The following is a 25,792-nucleotide window of genomic DNA, read 5'->3' as shown; positions in this document are numbered from 1 at the left end:
TGCTGTACCTTAGCGGGGGAAGTAAAGGACAAACCAATTTAGCCCAATATACGGGATGTCCCGGCATATACGGGATAGTTGGCAACCCTGTGTTCAAGTTCAACAGTGCACAAAAGGGAATGAGGAAAGGTGCAGCTGACTCATATCGTTTCCTCACGGCCCGGTAGCACATGCTTTGCGGCCTGGTACTGGTCCACGGCCCAGTGGTTGGGGACCACTGGGTTAAGATGTCAATGCAACATTGTGAGCCAAGGGCCCCTGTACAATGCTGTACAGTTCTATGTTCTAAGAGTGAGGAATGCATGGATGAACATATGGATGAACATAAGAACAAAGAAGATGCCAGTAGAGATATGGTTTAATGATGCTGTAAGAGTGTAATTTCCCTGATCTGGGCAATGGAGGAGGTATGTTGCTGGAAACTAGTGTGATTAAGCATTTCCAAGATTTGAACTAGATAGGAACGGCAGAAAGAAAAATGTGAAAAAAACCTAAGGGATGGGGCGTAAGATCTGGTAGACAACCAACTTGGTTCAAGAAAAGTAGAAAATGCTGAGAACACTTGGGATGTCAGCAACATCAACAAAAAGGAAAATATTGGTATTCACATGCGAAATACTTATGCTGTAGCCCAGGGGTTCCCAAACATTTTGATGCCATGGACCCTTACCATTAATTGAGGGGTCATGAATTCCAGATTGAGAACCCCTGCTCTAGTCTATATTGAAGGGCCTCTATGTAAATTTAATTGTGACAGTACAGCAGGCATCAGGCTTGTTTGACTTACAATACATCAGCTTCCTCCAAGCCTACCAACAAAAAGTAGATATTTACTTTGAAATTGTGGAAGTATTCTTGTGAAGCTAATGAGAGTGGGAGTCCTGTTCCCTTCCCAACATCGGGATAACATATATCCCTAGGCGCCCAAGCCCCTCACTCCAAGCCGTCTCTGATGCTTCATTCAGCTTTATAATGACTTATCTGCTTGTGATCACATCCTAACATAATAGCTTCTGCAGTAGGTATTAGCTAATAAGTGAGATTTCTTTAATTCTTTTGGCTGGGGTGATACTCTAAACAATGCTGAGTCTAGCCCTACAAACACACTCAAGCTCATTTTCAGTCAGAAATTTTGTAAATATACAAAACAGATTTTAATTTAACTTCCTTTTGCAAAAGTAAATCAAATGCATTGAAATGCATGGCATCCTTTCAAGCTATTTCAATTCAGTGATCTTATTCCAGCTAAAACCTTGACATTCTGTTTGTTCAACCAACACTGTCCTGATGCAGCGTTTCAACTTGAAATGTCGACAGCTCCTTTCCTGTCACAGATGCTACTTGACCCATGAATTAGAACACAGGATATAAAATAGTATGGTACAGCATGGCCATAATGTTGTGCTAACTTTTTAAACCTACACCAAGATCAATCTAACCCTTCCTTCTCACAGAGCACTCCATTTTTCTGTCATCCATGTGCCTAAAAGTCTCTTAAATGTCCGTAATGTACCTGCCTCTATCACCACACCCAGCCATACATTCCATGCATTTACACTTCACTGTGTAAAATACCTACTACTGACTTCCCCCTATACTTGCCTCCGATCACCTAAAATATGTTCTCTCATATTAGCCGTAACCATTCTGGCAAAAAGATGCTGGCCGCCACTTTATCAATGCCTCTTATCACCTTATATCAGCTATCCTCTCATTCTCTCACTCCGAAGAGTAAAGTCCCAGCTTGCTTAACTTTTCCTCATAGCTAACTTTTCTTACCTTCCTTGGCATGAATAAGAGGCAACCCTTGAACCTTGACTTCTGAACACATCACGTCTGGTTATGATCTCCATATCCCCGACTCAGACCCAGACCAGGAACATTATGCACAGTTTCCATTTCCATTTCGGTGAGTTGGACCCAGACCAGGCAGAAGGAGGCATACAGTAGTGGCTGAAGGTTGGTCATCTGAATGTTGGTTGGACTGCTGGTGTGCCAAAGGGTTGGATGGGAATGCACCAGCCCTGCTTAGTAAGCTTGGAGATGACACAAAACAATGCATTTTGGAAAGTCAAACCAGTGTTATATGATGAATGGTCGGGTGACAAGATATCATTTAAAAAGACCCTGAAGGGCAATCTTTTTTTTTACACAGAGGGTAGTGAGTAGATGAAAGAATTACCAGAGGAAGTGGTTGAGTCAGATACAACAGTATCATTTAAGAGACATTTGGATAGGTCTGGTTTAGCAAAGTTTTATTTTTTACAGCTTTTTTAGATGAGCGTGTATCAATGGGAGCGTGGGGATTGGAGGGATATTGGCCAAATGCAGGAAATTGGAAATAGGTACATTTATGGCATGGTCGGCATGGACTGGTTGGATCAAAGAGCATGTACTTATGCTCTATTGGAGAGTGTCTCTCTCTCTCTCTCTTCCCCCCACCCCCCGGCCCAGCAGATTGTTTGTGGACATCGCAAAAGACATGAATCAGTGCAAGGGCTGACAGCATTGCATCAAAGTTTGTATAGCCCCCGCCACCCCCACCACTTCCTCCTGTCAAAACAAGTCAGTAGCTGAAGGATTCCTTCATTTCTTAAGCAAGCAACATCTGCCAACAACCTATAATTAGGAACCTGGAACAATAAAGGAGCAAATGGAACTAGCAAAGCAAAAAGATCCATTGCCTACAATATCATTCAATCATAAATGTGTTTAGGCCGCAATGGAAATCTGAGCAAGCTCTTCCCCCTAGTGTTCACCCAGGGACTGTTTAATTGAGATCTGAAGCAGACTACAATGTACTAAAGATCAATGCAGCCTGCACTTTGAGCTTTTCCAGGACTTCAACGTATTTTGGGCATCTGTCTGATGGTAGAAAATTAAAATATGGTGGCCATTGCATCAAACTATCTCCGACTTTTTTTCCCCCTTGGTTTCTACTAATTTTGGATATCAAAGTAAAGGCAGAATGTACTTCCTGTCTAAGCTCAGCTTTGTATGTGTGGTACAGTACAAGGCATTCAGGCTGCTGAACAAAGTCAGTCATCAGACAGCTTTGCAACTAGCAGCTGTTGCCTGTGTGGTGGCCCTCTTCGGCAACAACTGATAGATAAATGGCTCTCTTCACACTGCAATGGAATAAGGCCTTTCACTGTGAGGGCATCGCATCAGGAAACAGAAAGCCTAAGCTTTAGTGTGAGTTTAATACAGTGAGGTACTTTAGGTGGACTGTACATTGGGACAGGAGAAAGAATGAAATCAATATTGTTAAAATGCCAAACAAATTAATTTTAAAAGAGAAAAGCAAGTTGAGATGCCATTCTGCAAACAAGTTACAGAGCTATACAACATGGCAATGAGGCTCTTCCATTCAATTCATCCATGCTGAACAAGTTGCATAATCATTTGCCTGCTTTTTGTCCATATCCCTCCAAACATTTCCTATCTATCAACCTACCCAAATGTCTTTTAAATGTCATAATTATACCCACCTCCTACTCTGGCAGCTCATTCTTATACACACCGCCCTCTGTGTGAAAATGTTGCCCCTCAGGTCTCTTTTAAATCTTTCCTCTCTCACTTTAAAATTATGCCTTCTAGTTTTGGACGTCCCCACCCTGTGGTTATTCACCTTATCTAAGCCTATCATGATTATAAAAATCACAAAGTGGTTACCTCTCAGCCTCCTATGCACTAGGAAAATAAGTCCTAACCTATCTAGCCTCTCCATATAACTCAAACATTCCAGTCCTGGTAACATCCTCCTAAATCCTTTTTGTACCCTTTCAAATTTAGTGGCATACTTCACATAGCCAGGTAATCAGAACTGTGTTCAACGCTTCAAATTTAACCTTATTAACGTCTTGTCCAGGTGTAACATGATGTCCCAAGTCCTGTATGCAATATTCTGATCAATGAAGGCAAGCATGCCAAATGCCTTCTTTACTGTCCTGTCTACACTTATCTCCACTTTCAAGGAACTGTTACCTGTACCCTAGGTCTCCCTATTCTACAACCCCAGTGACCTACTATTTATGTGTCTGGTCTGACCTTGTTCGTCTTACCTCAAATTTACCTGAATTAAAGTCCTTCTGCCATTCCTCAGCCCACTAGCCCAGTTGATCAAGATTGTTTCGTTTTCTGAGATAACCTTCCTCACGGTCAACTCCAGCACTATTTTACGTGTCATTCACAAACCTACTAGCCGTGCCACCAACATTTTCATCCAAATTGTTAACATAAATGACAAACAACAATTAACCTAGCTCTGATTGCTCCAGGACATTGTCGGTCATAGGCCTCCAGTCCGAAAAACAACCTCTACCACCAACCTCTTTGTCCTGCTGTCAAGCCAATTTTGTATCCAACTAGCTGGCCCACCCCGGATCCCATGTGATGTAATCTTGAAAGCACAATATAAAGCAGTTTCACTGTAAATGTGAACTTTATTATCACAAACAAGTGGAAAGAAAAGTAAGTGTCACTTCAAAATATTGCAAGGTGCTTTATGGACAATATATTACTTCAAATACAATGGATATTCATATGAAGACAACAAATAAAATTAAAATCTACTCTTTACCTCCTAGGATCTTTACAGACTGATGCTTCAGGCTTACAGGAAGTTATTTTACGTTGTTGAAATTCCCAGGTTAGTCTCACATCCTGTTTACTTTTGTGGCCGGCCAAAGCTGTGCAATTAATGACTCTTCTTTCACCTAAATGTTCACATAATCAGACAGCAAGAAATATTAGCTTTAGTTGTATACCTTTCAAAAGTGCTGCATTTAATTAATTTATTTAAGCATATTGTTGCACTCTTCTTAAACCCAATTTGCTGCTTTTTACATGTAATTTTGTTATGAGTGTTTAATTGATATTTTAAAAAGTGCATTGAACATGAAGTTTCATTGAGGAATTAATGTGCTGGAAGTCTTCTCGGGGATGTGTAGGATCTCATGCCAACTTCTAACAATTCTGAAGTAAAACTCTAAATTCTGAATTACCTTTTTGATATGATTTAGAATCTCAACATAAATTGATTAGGTTTGTTCATAATACTGTTCTGAGGTGGTGTAGAGCCTGCTTAATCTTTGAAAGCAAACATTTGTGGGCTGTATCAAAGGGGTTGATGAATCAGCATACAGGAGGGAGATTGAAAACTTGGCTGAGTAGTGTAATAACAACAACCTCTCATTCAATGTCAATAAGACCAAGAAACTGATTGTAGACTTCAGGAGAAGAAAACCAGAGGTCCATGAGCCAGTAATCATTGGAGGATCTGCGGTGGAGAGGGTCAGTAACTTTAAATTCCTGGGTGTCACTATCTCAGAGGATATTATTGTGAAGAAAGCACAACAGCACCTCTAATTCCTCAGGAGTCTGCAGAGATTTGGCATGTCATCAAAAACCTTAGCAAACTTCTATAGATGAGTGGTGGAAAGTGTGCTGACCGGCTACACTGTGGCCTGGTATGGGAACAGCAATGCTTTTGAGCAGAAAATCCTTCAAAAAGTAGTGGATTCGGCCCAGTACGTCATGATAAAACCCTCCAAACCATTGAGAACATCTAAATAAAACATTGCAGTAGAAAAGCAGCATCTATCATCAAAGATCATCACCACCCAGGCCATGTTCTTATTTCACTGCTGCCTTCAGGTAGAAGGTACAAGTGCCTCAGGACTGGCACCACCAGATTCAAGAACAGTTACTACCCCTCAACCATCAAGCTCTTGAACAAAAGGGCTAGTGTTCCAAAATCTAATCTCACTTTCAGAATGACAGTTCAAACACACTAGATACCTAATCTGAGTTTTTGATAAATTCTACTCTCAGAATACGAAAAAAATGTTATGCGACCTGGGAAAATTCCTGTGACTTAGATTCTTCAATCGTGAAAACACTTGATTGACAGTGACAACTTTAAATAACTAAAATAATCAGAAACATAGAAACATAGAAAACCTACAGCACAATACAGGCCCTATGGCCCACAAAGTTGTGCCGAACATGTCCCTACCTTAGAAATTCTTAGGCTTACCCATAGCCCTCTATTTTTCTAAGCTCCATGTACCTATCCAAAAGTCTCTTAAAAGATATCTGCCTCCACCACCATTGCCGGCAGCCCATTCCACGCAGTCACCACTCTCTGCATAAAAGACTTACCCCAGACATCTCCTCTGTACCTACTCCCTAGCACCTTAAACCTGTGTCCTCTTGTGGGAACCATTTCAGTCCTGGTAAAAAGCCTCTGACTATCCACACGATCAATGCCTCTCATCATCTTATACACCTCTATCAGGTCACCTCTCATCCTCTGTTGCTCCAAGGAGAAAAGACCTATCACTCAACCTGTTTTCATAAGGCATGCTCCCCAATCCAGGCAACATCCTTGTAAATCTCCTCTGCACCCTTTCTATGGCTTCCACATCCTTCCTGTAGTGAGGCAACCAGAACTGAGCAGAGTACTCCAAGTGGGGTCTGACCAGGGTCCTATATAGCTGCAACATTACCTCTTGGCTCCTAAATTCAAGTCTATGATTGATGAAGGCCAATACATCGTATGCCTTCTTAACCACAGAGTCAACCTGCACAGCTGCTTTGAGCGTCCTATGGACTCGGACCCCAAGATCCCTCTGATCCTCCACACTGCCAAGAGTCTTACCATTAATACTATATTCTACCATCATATTTGACTTACCAAAATGAACCACTTCACACTTATCTGGGTTGAACTCTATCTGCCACTTCTCAGCCCAGTTTTGCATCCTATCAATGTCCCACTGTAACCTCTGACAGCCCTCCACACTATCTACAACACCTCCAATCTTTGTGTCATCAGCAAACTCACTAACCCATCCCTCCACTTCCTCATCCAGGTCATCTATAAAAATCACAAAGAGTAAGGGTCCCAGAACAGATCCCTGAGGCATACCACTGGTCACAGACCTCCATACAGACTATGACCCATCTACAACCAATCTTTGCCTTCTGTGGGCAAGCCAGTTCTGGATCCACAAAGCAATGTCCCCTTGGATCCCATGCCTCCTTACTTTCTCAAAAAGCCTTGTATGGGGTACCTTATCAAATGCCTTGCTGAAATCCATATATGTTACTTCTACTGCTTTTCCTTCATCAATGTGTTTAGTCATATCCTCAAAAAATTCAATCAGGCTCATAAGGCACAACCTGCCCTTGACAAAGCCACGCTGACTATCCCTAATCATATTATACCTCTCCAAATGTTCATAAATGCTGCCTCTCAGGATCTTCTCCATCAACTTACCAACCACTGAAGTAAGACTCACTGGTCTATAATTTCCTGGGCTATCTCTACTCCCTTTCTTGAATAAAGGAACAACATCCGCAACCCTCCAATCCTCTGGAACCTCTCCAGTCCGCATTGATGATGCAAAGATCATCGCCAGATGCTCAGCAATCTCCTCACTCGCCTCCCACAGTAGCCTAGAGTACATCTCATCCGGTCCCAGCGATTTATCCAATTTGATGCTTTCCAAAAGTTCCAGCACATCCTCTTTCTTAATATCTACATGCTCAAGCTTTTCAGTCCACTGCAAGTCATCACTATGATCACCAAGATCCTTTTCCATAGTGAATACTGAAGTAAAGTATTCATGAAGTACCTCTGCTATTTCCTCTGGTTCCATACACACTTTCCCACTGTCACACTTGATAAGTCCTATTCTTTCACATCTTATCCTCTTGCCCTTCACATACTTGTAGAATGCCTTGGGGTTTTCCTTAATCCTGCCTGCCAAGCTCTTCTCATGGTCCGTTCTGGCTATCCGAATTTCCTTTTTAAGCTCCTTCCTGTTAGCCTTATAATCTTCTAGATCTTTAACATTACCTAGCTCTCTGATCCTTTTGTAAGCTTTTCTTTTCTTCTTGACTAGATTTATTACAGCCTTTGTAAACCACAGTTCCTGTACCCTACCATAATTTCCTTGTCTCATTGGAACGTACCTATGCAGAACTCCACACAAATATCCCCTGAACATTTGCCACATTTCTTCTGTACTTTTCCCTGAGAACATCTGTTCCCAATTTAAGCTTCCAATTTCCTGCCTCATAGCATCATAATTCCCCTTACTCCAATTAAACGCTTTTCTAAATTGTCTGCTCCTATCTGTCGCCAATGCTATTGTAAAGGAGATAGGATTATGATCACTATCTCTAAAATGCTCTCCCACTGAGAGATCTGACACCTGACCAAGTTCATTTCACAATACCAAATCAAGTAGTCTCTCCCCTTGTAGGCTTATTTGCATATGTGTCAAGAAACCTTCCTGAACACACCTAACAAACTCCACCCCATCTAAACCCCTTGCTCTAGGGAGATGCCAATCGATATTTGGGAAATATAAAGTCTCCCACCACGACAACTCTGTTATTATTACAACTTTCCAGGATCTATTTCCCTATCTGCTCCTCAATATCCCTGTTACTATTGTGCGGCCTATAAAAAACACCCAGTAAAGTTATTGACCCCTTCCTGTTCCTAACCTCCACCCACAGAGACTCCGTAGACAATCCCTCCATGACGTCCACCTTTTCTGCAGCCGTGACACTATCTCTGATCAACAGTGCCACGCCCCCACCTCTTTTGCCTTCCTCCCTGTCCTTTCTGAAACATGTAACACCCGGCACTTGAAGTAACCATTCCTGTCCCTGAGCCATCCAAGTCTCTGTAATGGCTACCACATCATAGCTCCAAGTACTGATCCACGCTCTAAGCTCATCCGCTTTGTTCACAATACTCCTTGCGTTAAAATAGACACATCTCAAACTGTCGATCTGAGTGCGTCCCTCCTCTATCACCTGCCTATCCTCCCTCACACACTGACTTCAAGCTTTCTCTATTTGTGAGCCAACCGCCTCTTCCCCAGTTTCTTCAGTTCGGTTCCCACCCCCCAGCAATTCTAGTTTAAACTCTCCCCAGTAGCCTCAGCAAACCTCTCCACCAGGATATTGGTCCCCCTGGGATTCAAATGCAACCCATCCTTTTTGTACAGGTCATTACTCGATGAAAAATGTTAACTGTGATGATCATTTCTTGCTGAGATGTACAACGTAAAATGTAAATGTACAATGGCTTCCTCTCACTTAGAGTGTTTAATATGCGGATATGGGTCCAACATTTTAGAAGTTAGTCTAACTGGTCTATAATTTCCTGCCCTCTTTCTCTTGCCTTTCTTGAATAGCTGTGCAGTTTTTCATTCTTCTGCAACTTTTTCAAAAATCTAGTATACTTTGAAAGTACACAATCAATGCATTACTACATCTCTGTAGCCTTTGCTCTTAGAACCTAAGAATGTGGGCTACCAATTCCAACGAATTTTCCATACTTCAGTCCATTATGTAGATTTCCTGTCAACTTTTCTCAAGTCATATTTTTTTTAAGTTTTCCCCTTCTTTTCATTCCTGTTTTTCCAAGGATTGCTTATGATGTCTTTACAGTGAAAACAGAAACAAAATATTGTTTAGCACTTTGTCATTTTCTTAACCCCATTATGCTCACCAGTCTATCTACTTCAGTTGCCCCTTTCTGGAAGGTATGAACATGGGCCCCAGGATCCCTCTATACATCAAGTACATTGAGTGTAGTGATTTCTGCAGGCATAAAAGAAATATTCTTTACCAATTATCTCATATTCTATTTTCCATCTCTTTAGTCACCCTTTACCGGTTTCATTGCTTCTCCCTATCTGCTATCTACCAATATCCTTTCAACACTTTAAGCCTTTTTATTCATGCATATAACTTAATCGTTGCTTCATTACGTAGCCACAGGTGGAACTCTTCTCCCATAGTCACTATCCTTAGATTGTGTTTCTGTAGAAAGCTTATGAAAAAATTCTTAACATGTTTGCCACTGATTATATACCATCAAAGAGCTTAATCTAGTTTTCCAAACCACTTGAGCCAACTCTCCCTTCATTATAAGATTTATTTAAGTTTATGATCCTAGTTTTGGTCCCTTGATCTGAAAATAGCATACTATCATGCTGTGGTCATTCTATCTGTAGGGACATACAGAATTAAATAAGACCGTAAGATATAGGAGCAGGTGGGCCATTCAGCCCATCGAGTCGGCTCCGCCATTCAGTCATGGGCTGGTCTAATTCTTCCAGTCATCCCCACTCCCCTACTTTCACCCCATACCCTTTGATGCCCTGGCTAATCAAGAACCTATCCATCTCTGCCTTAAATACACTGAATGGGCTGGTCTGCACAGCTGGTCGTGGCAACAAATTCCCCAGATTTACCACCCTCTAAGAGTCAAGTAATTTCTCCTCATCTCAGTTTTAAAAGGACATCCTTCAATTGTGAAGTTGTGCCCTCTTGTCCTAGAATCCTCTACCATGGGAAATAACTTTGCCATATCTAATCTGTTTAGGCCTTTTAACATTTGGAATGTTTCTATGAGATCCCCCCTCATTCTCCTGAACTCCAGGGAATACAGCCCAAAAGCCGCCAGACGTTCCTCATACTGTAACCCTTTTATTCCTGGAATCATTCTCATGAATCTTCTCCGAACCCTCTCCAATGTCAGTATATCCCTTCTAAAATAAGGAGCCTAAAACTGCACACAATACTTCAGCTGTGGTCTCACGAGTGCCTTATAGAGCCTCAACATCACATCCCTGCTCTTATATTCTATATCTCTATAAATGAATGCCAACATTGCATTTGTGTTCTTTCTAACCTACTCATCCTGGAGGTTAACCTTTAGGGTATCTTGCACAAGGATTCCCAAGTCCCTTTGCATCTCTGCATTTTGAAGTCTCTCCCCATCTAAATAATAGTCTGTCCGTTTATTTCTTCCACCAAAGTGCATGACCATACACTTTACAATGTTGTATTTCATTTGCCACTTCTTTGTCCATTCCCCTAAACTTTCTAAGTCTTTCTCTCTGTTTCCTCAACACTACCCGCTCCTCCACCTATCTTTGTAGCTTGGCAAATTTAGCCACAAATCCATTAATCCCATAGTCCAAATCATTGACATACACCGTAAAAAGCAGCAATCCCAACATCGATCCCTGTGGAATTCCACTGGTAACTGGTAGCCAGCCAGAATAGAATCTTTTTATTCCCACTCTGTTTTCTGCCAACCAGCCAAGGCTCCACCCACGCTAGTGACTTCCCTGTAATTCCATGGGCTCTTATCTTGCTAAGCAGCTTCATGTGCGGCACCTTGTCAAAGGCCTTCTGAAAATCCAAGTACACCACATCTACTGCATCTCCTTTGTCTCCCCTGCTTGAAATTTCCTCAAAGAATTGCAGTAGGTTTGTCAGGCAGGATTTTCCTTTCAGGAAATCATGCTGGCTTTGGCCAATCTTGTCATGTGCCTCCAGATGCTCCGTAATCTCATCCCTAACAATCGATTCCAACAACTTCCCAACCACTGATGTCAGGCCTTTTCTATCTCCTGCTGTAATTTGTAATCCATATCCTGGCTGCTGTTTGGAGGCCTGTATACAACTGCCATTAGGGTCCTTTTACCCTTGCCATTTCTTAACTCAACCCATAGAGACCTTCCAAACCTATGTCATCTCTTTCAAATGATTTAATATTATTTCTTATACACAGAGCCACACCACCCCCTCTGCCTACTAACCTATCTTTCCAATATACTGAATATCAGAAATTTATTTTGTTTTATTCCATCTGATTAGATATGAAACATCCTTTTTCCTGTAAGTTTACATTCTGAAATTATGACAACTTGTTGCTGGCAAATACTATCTACCGAGCAATCTTGTCTTATGTACACAGGATCACATTGCTATGGAAAGGTAGATTGCTCTTTATCAATCCATTAATAACAGTAGTTAGAAATGGCTTTGGAGAGTGTGCAAAAATGCACTGATAATCACGTATCCAAAGGATATTTTCAGATAGTTGTCATTCTTAATTCTAGGCACTGAGTAAATTAAGAACTTGTATTGCATTTCCTTGCAACTCCATTGTACCTCACTTCTTCCATTTGTACTTACAGTAAATCAATTGGATCATTAACACAGGTAAGAAATCATATGTGGGTACACTATGATGCAAGCTTTACTCACCTAGTGTAACTTCAATGTGTTCTCGATGTGGATAAATCAACTTTGGTTCAATATAGGGTTCTAAAGAAAAATAATTTATAAAGAAAGTAAGAGAAATTAAGTTCACGATTACATTTCTTAAATTCACAGCACTAAGAAAACTCTGTTTTATATACATTTATTATGTAATGAAGTGTCATCAAGTACTTCAAAGAGAAGAAAAACAATCTGAAGAACAGGAGTGATGACCAAGAGGAACATTTTAAGAAACAAGGATAAATTTACTATTTGAACACAATGAATTAATAACAAAATTAAATTGCTTAAAATATGCCCCGTTAATATAGAATAAAGATATTGTACACAAATCTAATATTTCCAACATTAATTCCTCTATATTTATATTGATTCCATAAGAGAAATCCTTTCCTGAATAGGTTGCTGGGTATTCATATGATGCTTTGTGCTTGACCTGGACTACGGGGACAATGCAAAATTTCTCCAAAAGAATCATCCTATTTAAATCTGCCAAATCTCAAGGTGATTCATCTTTAGTCCATAACTTTGGTATGATTCTTCTGACAATGCTATATTGACTAGACTTCAAAACTACATCACTGATTATAAATCACCTTTGGAAGTCCAGAAATTATGTAAGCTGCTATGTCGATGCAAGTTCCTTGATTAAAATTATCTGTCATGAACATGATACAAAGTTTATTAATCATTTATGACTATAGATCACAGGAATATTTCAACTTTAGGTTCCTTAAACATCATTCTGAGGTAGAAGCAATGGGAAAGAGTGACGATAATATAGAGTGATGTCAGAATGAAAGATCTATGAAAGCAACTGGTATTTTTATATAATTCTCATTTCCTAACACCCGACTTATATTAAGATTATGTTGCTAGTGTATTTAGAAATCCAACTGAAAGATTTAAGATATTTTCGGCATTCAGACTTTGCTGAATGGTTAATATCTATTAACTATTGTTCCTTGTGACCCTTAGCTGCCAAATGTTTATTAATCTGATATTTAAAGATGGACGTGTGTTCCAAGAGCAATCTAGCAATGTGTTTCCATAGGTCCAGGGATAACTGCAGTACTCTACTGTCAGAAGGGAAGCATGAATAAATTTTCACGGTACAAAATTACACTTAATTGAGCCACTGCATTTAACTTTATTTCCTCCATCTCAGGCCCAAGCAATTAATTTTTTAAAGTACCAGTCAGTGTCAACTCCAAAGTCCTTGTAACATTGTATTGTCTTCCATTATGTTCAATGGACAGTACACAAGTGTAATGTCCATCATTTTCCTTTGCAAGAGAATGGAACTCCAGTGATAATCCTGTAGCAACTTCCTCTTGACAATTCTGAAGAACATATGGTTCAATTGGCATTAATATTTAATATGATAGTACATAGACAAGCAACAAAATAACAATTCTTGTCATAGTTTGCCTTTCTGTTTGAGGTTGTAACTATTTATTGCAAATGAATTAAATGAGGGGCAGAAAAGCACCTATCCCAGTTTACCAAAGGCACAAGAACAAAAATATAGATGGCATTTTTAAGCTGCAAAGTAGACCTTAATGATTTAGCAAATAGACCAATCTACGGCAAACAGTTTTCACTGAAGTCAAAAAGCAAGGTATCCCTAATAGATAGAAAACTGTGCTTCCTAAGCAGTGAAAGAAGATCCAATAATTTTTTACCACAAAAAAAAATATGCTGAGTATATGCTGCAAACAAATGAAAAGTCTATTGTAACGAGAGGATTGGAGCACAATAGAGAAGTTAGAGAGTAACTGTACAAGTCACTGATGATACTACATTGAGAGCAACACACTTAGAAAGGTTATACTGGTCTCATACAAAGTGTGCCTTAGATTTCTAACAGCAGTACTTGGACTCTGTGGATTAAATCATGAGACAAGGTTTACAGAGTTTAGCATTGTATTTATTGGAATTTAGGAGATATGGGCTAATTTAATGTTTTCAAGATATTAAGGGAAATAATAGAACAATTTCCGCCAGTCCCTGTGCCCACATGGGTTTCCTCTGGCGGCTCCAGTTTCCTCCAAAATTCCAAAGATGTACTGCTTGGTAGGTTAATTGGCCATTGTAAATTGACTCATGATCATGCTAGGGTTAAATCGGGGGTTGCTGGGTGGTGCGGAACGAAGGACCAGAAAGGTCTATTCCACGCTGTAGCTCAATAAATAAATAAAATAAAATAGAGCAAACTTATTTAAACTGCTCCAGGAATCTAAGCTATGGAGAAATAACTTTAAATGAATTGCAGGAAAGAAGTTAGAAAACACATCTACACAGAAATTCATAATAATTTGGAGGTGGATATTATTGCATTTTATGCATAATTAAACATTTATTATAAATCTGAGATTAGCAATATTTTGGTAACCAGAGAAAAATGAGGAATCTGATATTAAATGATAGAAGATGTTTGAGGGACTAATAATAGTATTCTGCCTGCCATCAAGAAAACATTTCATTGTTACGAAAAGAGTTGATAGCATGGAATTACCCTTACGAATACATCTTCTGTAAATTTACGATAAGAAGAAGAAGAAATTGCCTTTAAACTCACGAGAGAGCATAGGCCATCAACTTTTTCCTGTTGATGTTTCTGTAGCAGGCAACTTCTGTTTTTACGAGGTCAATTTGCTAGCTTGACGCTCAACCCAGCATAGATGGAAGGTGTGCCAGGGGAGCCAGCTGGGTTCAAACTCGGGAGTCTTTGCTCCAAAGTCCGGTGCTGATGCCACTACGCCACCAGCCAGTCAAAATTTATGATAGTTCAGATATATTATGATGTAAATCACTAAGATTTTAACCTTGTAAAAATGCATTGCTTCAAATAACTTCTGAAGTAAATAATTATGCATAATTCTGTTGAGATAAAAAAATTAAATTGTATAATTCACTGAAGTCCTCCTGCACCTTGGCTCTCCTCCATGTGTCCTATGAACAACAACAGTCTATTCATCCTTCAGCCTATGCCAAATTCTTTTTGCAGAATTTCCAAATGATCTAAGAGACACCCTCCTCAGAAATTTTATGCCACTCTTAAAACAGGACAACAATTGGTGAGATTTAGGGAAACGGAAGAGATGGGTTTGCACTAAGCTTCTGTTCTTCATGAGTTCACTTCTGAATATCTGATCATGGTCATTAAATGACAATACCACTACTATTTCTAATTCTGTCCACCGGATTACCGCTAGTTCCCACTTTACTGGAAGGCAGAAAAATGAGGGGGTCATTAAAGGAATTCCACCCACAGCGAGTGTAATCTAGATCTTTGATCCAGCATGTTCAAAGGTTAATTTATTATCAAAGGACATATCCATATAAAACTCTGAAATTTGTCTTCTCCAGATAGCCATGATACAAAGATCAAACATGGAAGTTGTTCAGAGAGAAACATCAAGCCCACCTCCCTGTACAAAAAAAGAATGACATTCTGATCATCAACCCCCCCTCCTCCCACACAAAACGGAAAAGGAAAATCAAACCCCAAAAAACAACCCCTCCCCCACAGAAAAAAACTAACAGAAAACAACAGAACATCAACCCCAAACCATTCTTCCCCACCATGCTCGCATAACAAAATGGAAAAGGAATGGGTGATAAAAAACACAGAACATAAAAACCGTAAGTATGAATAAATCCACAGTATATAAGCACAATAGTCCCATCCATAAACGCAGAACCAGGATACCATCCTACGATATCAGCGACATTGATCGAAAGAGAGGGACAGCACATGAAGCAGAGAGGTCTATGCTCCTGCCACACAGTGATAGGCCGCTCACAGAATCTTTCTTCGCAGCAATCAAAAGGCAGGCAGCTGGCACTGAAACTTTCACCTTCCACATTCTCCTCAATGTCTCAATCTTCCTTGACGCTTTTATTCGGTGATTAATGGACGCTTTTAACTGGCGAAATGGAGTCGAACATTGGCTCGCCTCCCGTTTTAAAGTTTCTTCGCATTGAGGCTGTTCGAGTACGCACTCATTGTTTCTCAGAGACAGCAAAGCGCTGGATCACTCAAATAAACAATAAACTGTAAACTGCAGGCTCTAACAGTCCCAGAAACATATTTAAGGTGAAAAAAACAGAATTAAAAGAAGTAAAAAATATATATTTGTGAGCTATCTGGAAAATGTTGACCGAGGGAGTGTTGTACACTGGTGCCATTTTGACCAGATGAGAGGCATGAATGTTAACTCCGTTTCTCTTTACACAGATGTTGACTTACATGTTGAGTGGTTCCAGCATTTTTTTCTTTGTAGTTCAGTGAAAACTGCCAATCTTTGCAGTTAGTTGTTCCTGTTAGGGAGTATTCTGGAGTTATGTGAATGTAGCAGTTATTGATTCAAACAAGAACCCATCTTCAGTTTTTATTGTGAATGTAAGTAAGTTCAAGAAGCTTAAAATTAGCTTTCAGTTCTTACTGTCAAATGCAAGCAGTAAATTGAAGTTAAGCTGGCCCACAGGCTAATAGTTTGCATATGCAACAGCCAAATATTAAGAGAATGGGGTTGTGTTAATTGGCTTGCATCAAACCAAGCAACACAGCAAAGTTAATAGCACCACCGTGACTGAGTTCAAGCTAGCAGACCAGGCTGATGTTGTCACTTAGCATATCAAACATGGTCATAGGTATAGGCAATCATAAACACAAGCGATTCTGCAGATACTGGAAATCCAGAGCAACACTCACAAGATACTGGAGGAACTCAGCAGGTCATCATCTTTGAAAATTGATATACCGTTGATGTGGCAGAAGAGGAAGCTATGGACCAACATGTCAGAACAGGAGAGCAAATCAGAATTACAATGTTTGGCAACTGGAAAATTCTGTTTTGGGCAGATGGAGCAGAGGTAATCAACAAAGTGGTCCCTCAATTTATATCCGCTCTCTCCAATGTAGAGAAAGCCAGATTGGGAGCACCAGAAAAAATACATTATCCTAACAGATTTGCAGGTGAAAGTGTTGCCTCTCCTGGAAGAACTGAATGCTGGCAAGGGAAGAGGTGAATTGCCAAGTATAACATATCTGTTGCTTGCTGGTAAATGTAGGGGAGATTAATGGGGAGGGATTAATAGACATGGAGGGAGTGGTTCTCGCAGAAAGCAGAGCATGGGGGGAGGGAGAAAAGATGTCTTTGGTGGTAGAATCCTGTTTAAACATGGTGGAAGTTGTGGAGGATGATATGTTGGACGTGGAGGCTCATGGGATGGTAAGTGAGGAGAAGAGGAACTCTACTTGTTAAGGCCATGGGAAGATAGGGTGAGCGCAGATGTTCAGGAAATGGAGGAAATGTGGGTGAGGGCAGCATCAATGGTGGATGAACCCCCATTCCTTGAAGATGGAGGACACCTTTGATGTCCTCCATCGAAACATAAAAAACCTACAGCACAATATAAGCCCTTTGGCCCACAAAGCTGTGCCAGACATGTCTTTACCTGAGAAATTACTTAGGGTTACCCATAGCCCTCTATTTTTCTGAGCTCCATATACCCGTTCAGGAGTTTCTTAAAGACCCTATCATATCCGCCTCAACCACAGTCACCACGCACTCACCACTCTCTGTGTAAAAAACTTAGCCCTGACATCTTCTCTGTACCTACTTCTAAGCACCTTAAAACTGTGCCCTCTCGTGCTAGCCATTTCAGCTCTGGGAAAAAGCCTCTAACTATCCACATGATCAATGCCTCTCATCACCTTATACACCTCTATCAGGTCACCTCTCATCCTCCGTCGCTCCAAGGGAAAAAGGCCAAGTTCACTCAACCTATTCTCATAAGGCATGCTCCCCAATCCAGGCAACATCCTTGTAATTCTCCTCTGCACCCTTACTATGGTTTCCACATCCTTCCGGTAGTGAGGCAACCAGAACTGAGCACAATACTCCAAGTGGGGTCTGACCAGGGTCCTATTTGGCTGCAACATTACCTCTTGGCTCCTGGACTCAATTCCATGATTGATGAAGGCCAATGTGCTGTATGCTTTCTTAACCACAGAGACAAACCTGTGCAGCAGCTTTAGATGTTCTATGGATTCAGACCCCAGGATCCCTCTGATCCTCCACACTGCCAAGAGTCTTACCATTAATACTATATTCTGTCATCATATTTGACCTACCAAAATGAACCACCTCACACTTATCTGGGTTAAACTCCATCAGCCACTTCTCAGCCCAGTTTTGCATCCTATCAATGTCCCACTGCAACTTCTGACAGCCCTCCACACTATCCACAACATCTCCAACCTTTGTGTCATCAGCAAATTTACTAACCCATCCCTCCACTTCCTCATCCAAGTCATTTATAAAAATTACGAGGAGTAGGGGTCCCAGAAGCACACCACTGGTGACCGAACTCCATGCAGAATATGACCCGTCTACAACCACTCTTTGCCTTCTGTGGGCAAGCCATTTCTGGATCCACAAAGCAATATTCCATTGGATCTAATGCCTCCTTACTTTCTCAATAAGCCTTGCATGGGGTACCTTGTCAAGTGCCTTGCTGAAATCTATATACACTACATCTACTGCTCGACCATCATCAATGTGTTTAGTCACATCCTCAAAAAACTCAATCAGGCTCGTAAGGCACAACCTTCCTATCACAAAGCCATGCTGTTTATTCCTAATCATATTATGCCTCTCCAAATGTTCATAAATTCCGCCTCTCAGGATCTTCTACAATAACTTACCAACCACTGAAGTAAGACTCACTGGTCTATAATTTCCTGGGCTATCTCTACTCCCTTTCTTGAATAAGGGAACAACATTCGCAACCCTCCAATCCTCCGGAACCTCTCCTGTCCCCATTGATGATACAAAGATCATCGCCAGAGACTCAGCAATCTCCTCCCTTGCCTCCTACAATAGTCTGGGTACATCTCATCTGGTCCCAGTGACTTATCCAACTTGATGCACATCCTCTTTCTTAATATTTACATGCTCAAGCTTTTCAATTCACTGTAAGTCATCCCTACAATCACCAAGATCCTTTTCCATAGTGAATACTGAAGCAAAGTACTCATTAAGTACCTCTGCTATGTCCTGGAAAGGAAAGCCTCATTCTGGGAACAGATGCGATGGAGATGAAGGAACTGAGAAAGGGTAACAGCATTTTTACAGGAGACACGGTAGGAAGAAGTATAGTTAAGATAAGTTGTGGGAACCGGCAGGTTTATAAAAGATGTTGGTAGAAAGTTTGGCTGCAGAGATGAAGCCAGAGAGATCGACAAAGAGTGGAGAGGTGTCAGAAATTAACCACACGAATTTAAGGACAGGTTGGAAGCTGGAGGCAAAGTTGACGAAATTGATAAGCTCAACATGAGTGCATGAAGCAGTGCCAATGCAGTTGTAAACGTAGTGTAGAAAGAGTTGGAGAGCATTCAATAGCTTTTGTGTACCCATGGCATTTGTGTATTCAAAGACAGCCCAAACAACATTAATTTTCAGTGACTTAAGTTTTTTAGGATATCTATGCTAATTATTCTCTCTCAACAAAACAGTTGGACCTTCAGATGTGTCTTATCAATTACAATGCGCTTCCACTGAAAATATATACCTCAAAGGAACTAATTGTCAATTTAAAGTATTGCAATAAACAATGCCATTGTAATTATTGAATCGCCTAATGTTATCATTGATATTAAGGGTTTATGGCAGGGAGTTTCTCCCTTTTGCCACCCGCTATCGGGGACTCGAGAGTCGATCGGGACTTGAGACTTATTTTTACCGTGCCCCTGGTCTGTTCTTTATCAAATTATGGTATTGTTTTGCACTGCTGTAACTATATGTTATAATTATGCTGTTCTGTCAGTGTTAGTCTTTGGTTTGTCCTGTTTTCTGTGATATCACTCTGGAGGAACATTGTATCATTTCTTAATGCATGTACGCATTTCTAAATGACAATAAAAGAGGACTGAGTGTTCTCATAATCTAATCTAATCTAATCTAAGAATGTGATGTACTTTTTGGTTCTACCAAAAGAGTCTCCAAAATGTTGCCTGCTTGTTAGGATGAATAAAGACTTCTATATCACCAGCTTCAGTGTCTCTTTGGTGACTTCGACCACAGTCACAACAGTTCCTTGAGTCAAAGCCTTTCATATTTAAAGCCCCTACGATTTTGGAAGCAGCAAGGTTTTGCCTACATTGAACCTTCTAACAGGTGATGTTTCACACTTCCTCTTCGGAGTGCTTTCGAAGCAAAGAGTAATTTCTAAAACTGGTGGGTTAATAGATTAAGCAGAAGCTAATCACCTTATACCATTTCAGATCTTTTACGTTATCCTTGAACTCTTCCATGTGTGGACAAACCAATCGAGTTGATGATCCAATGTATCCATTCCGGGTATATTCTGTTTCTTCACTGTAACATCCTTCACTGATTGGTATAACATTCAAACTTACATTTGGACCTGAAATGTTGTGAGTTCCATTGCTGTTAAGTGAAAAGAATGGTGGTTTTAAAGTGAGGAATATGATATAATTAATTACAATACATTAAAAAGTCCTTGTGACAATAATGAAGCCAGGGGCTGGTCAATACTGCACACCTGATGCTCCATAATTTAAGGTTTTTAATGAAGTGACTGTAGTGAATGCATTGGTGGTACCAGCAAAACTCCCGGATTCGGGAAGATCAAAAAGCAGAAAGAAAACAGGGAAAGAATATGAACTGCAGGCCAATTAGCCTAACAACTGCAGCTTTCCATTATTAGAAAGCAATAACAGGATTCTCAGAAATCTATATGGTGATAAGGCAGAATTAGCTGAACAACAGAGAAATCCCGTTTGTCAAGCCCATTTGACATATTTTAGCATGAAGATAGATAAAGGGTAACCATTAATGTAATATATTTAGTTTTTTAAAGCAAATTAAGCACTCCCCTTATCAAAAGATTGTTTAAAATCTGTAATTCAGAGGGTTGCAATAAACATGTGATTTTCAAGTTGGGAGGCAATAAATAATGGGTTTCTGCAAGGATTTCAGTTCTAGGCCCCCTGTATTTCAATCCTCAATGTTGATAACATAGATGAAGGGATCAAATATTACCCAAGTCCAATAATGATACAAAGCCATTTAAGAAAGTAAACTGAAGAAGACATATTAAAGATAGGAAGGGTTGGGTAAGTGGATAGAAAACAGCAGATGGAAGATGGTATGGGTATATGTAATGATATTCAATTTGCAAGGAAGAACACTTAATAATAAATCCATCCATCATTGATAGAACTAAATAAGTTACATAGCAGTGCCAGTGCTTTGTAGTCTGTCTCTGAAGTTCTGAATTTTTGATGGAACATGGTGCCAAGTGTAGGGGTGTGAAGAATTACCATGAGCAAAGTTTAAATTGATTGGCCTATACTCTTTGAAGTTTAGATGAATTAAAAGTTAAGTCATTGAAACGAAAAAAATTCTGAAAAGGCTTGACAGCTTGGAGGGGAATAGATTGCTTATATTGGCTGAGGTGTAAATCACTGCCCCCACTTCACCCTGCCCCTACCACCCTCGTTCCCTCCCATACCTTAGATAGTAACCCTCAACGCTACTTACAAGAGAGAACAAAAATATCTTCCAGTGTCTTTGACAAATGCAGGCCAAAATCCTAATAAGGGCCATTGAGCAGCAATTCTGGTCCCATTGTCTAAAAGTTCCACAACTCCGCTTTTGGAATTGCCTTTAAACCAAGAGATTGTAAATCCATGTGTTTGAAGGTCATTCATGTCAATTGGACTGGATCCATTGCACAGCTGACATCCTAAACGGGCATGTTCTCCATCATGAGCAAATACAATTGTAGATTGAAATGGCGGAAAGATATTAATTTCATATCCTAAACATAGAATGGTTTTTAAGAACACTTCCTTAAAATACAGCAGCAATTTACTCCATAAGATAAAATATATTTACATGTTCAACAAATGGAAACATCAATCAAAACAAGGAAATAATCTAAAAAATATACAATGATATTATCAGGCAAAATCTGACGTTCATAGAGTCATAGAACAAAACAGCACAAATATACCACTTTGGCCCATCTAGTCTATCGGCCAAAATATGAACCTGCCGCGTCCTGGACTCAGACCGTGCCGTTCATACCCTTTCCATCCACTTACTTATCTCTTAAAAGTTGAAATAGAACCCGCATTACTACTTTTGCTGGCAACTCACTACCCTCTGAGTGAAGAAGTTCTCACGTTTCCCTTAAACAGTTCACTTTTCATCCTTAAACCATGGCCTCTAGTTCTAGTCTCACCCAACCTCAGTGAAAAAGTCTGTTTGTATTTACCCTATCTAAACTCCTTTTAATTTTGCATATCTCTATCAAATCTCCTTTCATTCTCCTACGCCATAGGAAATGAAGTGCCTGTAACTTGGGTCCTCAATTCCTGGCAATATCCTTGTAAATTTTCTCTGCACTCTATCTATCTTATTGATATCTTTCCTGTAGGTAGGTAACGAAAATTGCACACAATATTCTAAATTAGGTCTCATCAATGTCTTATAAACTTGAACATAACAGCACAATTCCTCTTCTCAGTATTTTGATTTATAAAGTCCAATGTGCCAAAAACTCTCCTTATGACCCTATCTGTCTTTGACGCCACCTTCCAGAAATTATACATCTGTATTCCCAGAATCCCTCTGAATAACTGCTCACCATCCAAGTCCTACCCTGGTTTATCCTCCCGAAGTGCAACTCCTCACACATGTCTGCATTAAGTTCCATCATCCATTTTTCAGCCTATTTTTCCAGCTAGTCCAGCTCCCGCTGCCAGCTTTGATAGCCTTCCTCCCTGTCCACCACACCCCCAGTCTTGGCGCCATCTAAAAATTTGCTGATCCAGTTTACTACATTATTTTCCAGATTACTGATATAGAGAAACAACAATGGATCCAGCAACGATCCGTGCGGCTCACCAGTTGTCACAGGCCTCCAGACAGAAACGCAACCACCTACTACCATTTCTGGTTTTTCCTGCAAAGCCAATATCTAATCCAATTTTCTACCTCATCCTGAATGCCAGGTGACTAAACCTTCTTGACCAACCTCCCATTAGAACTTGTTGAAGGCCTTGCTAGTGTCCATGTAGAGAGCATCCACTGCCTTGCCTTTAACAATTTTCCTGGTAACTTTCTCAAAAAACTCTGTAAGATCACCTACCATGCACAAAACCAAGAGGACTATCCCTATTCAGACCATCTCTATCCAAATACTCACACATCCAGTCCCTTAGAATACCTTCCAATAACTTAGACACGACTAAAGTTAGGCTCACTGGTCTATAATTTCCTGGCTTATTCTGAGAGCCTTTCTTAAACAACAAAACAACATTAACTATCCTCCAATCCTCTGGCACTTCACCCATTGTTAAGAATGTTTTAAATATCTCTGCTGGGGCCCATGCAACTTCTGCACCAGCCTCTCACAGGTCCAAGGGAACACTTGCCAGGCCCTGGGGATTTATCAACCCTAATTTGCCTCAAGGTGACAAACAGCTCCTCCTCTGTAATATGTATATGGATTATAAGCTCATTGCTGTTTTGTTTCACTTACATAGACTCTGCATCCACCTCCCAAGTAGATACAGAAGCAAAAAATCCATTTTTTGCCCCAGTCAATATGGATCTCTCCATCTGTTTTGGCTCCATGCATAGATGACCACTCTGATCTTCAAGAGGACTAATTTTATCCCTTCCTATCCTTTTGCTCTTAATAAATCTGCAGAAGCCCTTGAGGTTCTCCTTCACCTTGCTGGTAGGGCAACCTCATGCCTCCTTTTAGCCCTCCTAATTTCTTTCTTAAGTGTTCTTTTGCAATTCCTACACTTATCAAGTACCTCTTTTGTTCCCTTCCTGCCTATGTAACCTGGGCCTCAATATCTCTCAAAAACAAGGTTCCCCAATCCTTGTATTGTTGCCTTTCTTTCTGACAGGAACATACAAACTCTGTACTCACAAAACTTCCCTTTCAAAGCCCTCCCACTTGCCAAGCACACCTTTGCCAGAGACCTTTGTCCAAATACACAGGTGCCAGATTCTTTCAGATACCATCAAAATCGGCATTTCTCTAATTTAGAATCTCAACCCAAAGACTGTACCTATGCTTCTCCTTGATTATCTTGTAACAAATCGCATTAAGATCACTGGATGCAAACTTCTGTCACCGGCCATGTCTTATTGCTTAATAGCAGATCTTGTATCACACTCTTAGGTGGGATCTCTAGGTATTGATTAAGAAAACTTCCCTGAACACATTTGGCAAACTCTATGCCATCCAGCCCTTTCACAGTATGTCAGTATGTAGAAAGTTAAAATCATCTACTATCACAACCTTATGTTTCTTGCAACAGTCTACGATCTCACTACAAATTTGATCCTCTAAGTCCTGCTGACTATTGGGTGGTCTATGATATAATCCCATTTCTTATTTCTCAGTTCCACTCATATAGCCTCAGTAGACAAGCTCTCCAGCTTGTCCTGACAGAGCACTGCCGTGACATTTTCCCTGACTGGTATTCCCGCCATCCCCCCTTTAATCTCTCCTGCTTTATCATATCTAAAACAACAGAACCCTGGAATGTGGAGCTGCCGGTCCTGCCCCTCCTGTAAGCAAGTCTCACAAACAGCTACAAAGTCACAACTCCACATGCCAATCCATGCCCTAAGCTCATCCACCTTTCCTATAATACTTCTTGCATTGAAATATACACAACTCAAACTTTAGTCCCACTACGCTCAACCTTTCGATTCCTAACTTTGTGTGCAGAGTTAACCACCATCTTTCTCCACAAGCACTCCACTATCTGCTCTGGCGGTCTGGTTCCCATCTCCCTGCAGCACCAGTTCAAACCCACCCATGCAACATTAACTTTTCCACTGAGGAATAAGTCCCCCTCCAGATCAAAGCAAACCATCCCTTTTGTACAGGTCCCACCTTCACTGGAAGAAAACCCAATCATCCAAATATCTGAAGCCCTCCCTCTTGCACATTTTCTTTAGCCACATGTTAAACTGTATTATCTTCCTATTTCTGGCCTCACAAGTACGTAGCACAGGTAGCAATCCTGAGATCACAACCCTGGAGGTCCTGTCCTTTAACTAGGTACTTAATTCCCTGAGCTCACTTGCAGGACCTTGTCACCCTTTCTGTCCATATCATTGTTACTGACATGGACAACAACTTCCAGCTGCTCACCCTCCCACTTAAGATTGCTGTGAACCCAATCAAAGAAATCCCTGACCCTGGCACCCTGATCCTGAAACTAAAAAGTTATTATACAAGCTATTTAAGACTCTGGTCAATGATATGTGTTTATATTAAAAATAATCACTGCAGATATTGGAAATCTGAAATAAAATCAGAAAGTGCTGTTTCAGCTCAAAGTCTCAAAATGATAGCACTGTTTCTCTTCCCACAGATGTGGCATGCCTTGCTGAGTATTACCAACATGTTCTGTTTTTATTTTTATTGTGTTTTAAGGTTTGTCTTGAAGGAGACCAGTGCCGGGGAAGTTTGGAAAGAAAGTTTGTTACTTGGGGCCTAGATGCCTGAAGACACTATTGAGTTACTGAGCAATGCATAGAAAACATCACATTGAAGGTAGAGGGATAGAGAGGGGCTTGGCCATAAATAGATTTTAAAACTCTAACAG

At 40.4% G+C, this 25,792-nt stretch overlaps 1 protein-coding gene across 5 annotated transcripts in view; it reads right to left on the bottom strand.

Annotated features, from left to right (window-relative positions):
• LOC134349533 (interleukin-18 receptor 1-like) overlaps window positions 1-25,792 on the bottom strand; it is a 50,620-nt gene that overhangs the window by 16,074 nt on the left and 8,754 nt on the right. For all 5 annotated transcript variants that reach the window (XM_063054006.1, XM_063054007.1, XM_063054008.1 and 2 more), the window contains exons 3-7: window positions 21,687-21,966; window positions 20,390-20,570; window positions 13,304-13,451; window positions 12,094-12,153; window positions 4,583-4,718 (exon numbers count right to left, since the gene is read on the bottom strand). In XM_063054006.1, coding sequence (XP_062910076.1) covers window positions 4,583-4,718; window positions 12,094-12,153; window positions 13,304-13,451; window positions 20,390-20,570; window positions 21,687-21,966 — 805 coding nt within the window. The remainder of the gene's footprint in view (window positions 1-4,582; window positions 4,719-12,093; window positions 12,154-13,303; window positions 13,452-20,389; window positions 20,571-21,686; window positions 21,967-25,792) is intronic.

The sequence above is a fragment of the Mobula hypostoma genome, chromosome 7, assembly GCF_963921235.1.
Source record: "Mobula hypostoma chromosome 7, sMobHyp1.1, whole genome shotgun sequence".
Taxonomy (NCBI): Eukaryota; Metazoa; Chordata; class Chondrichthyes; order Myliobatiformes; family Myliobatidae; genus Mobula; species Mobula hypostoma.
The sequence above is the reverse complement of the archived record's forward strand: the minus strand, read 5'-3'. Positions and strand labels throughout refer to the sequence as shown.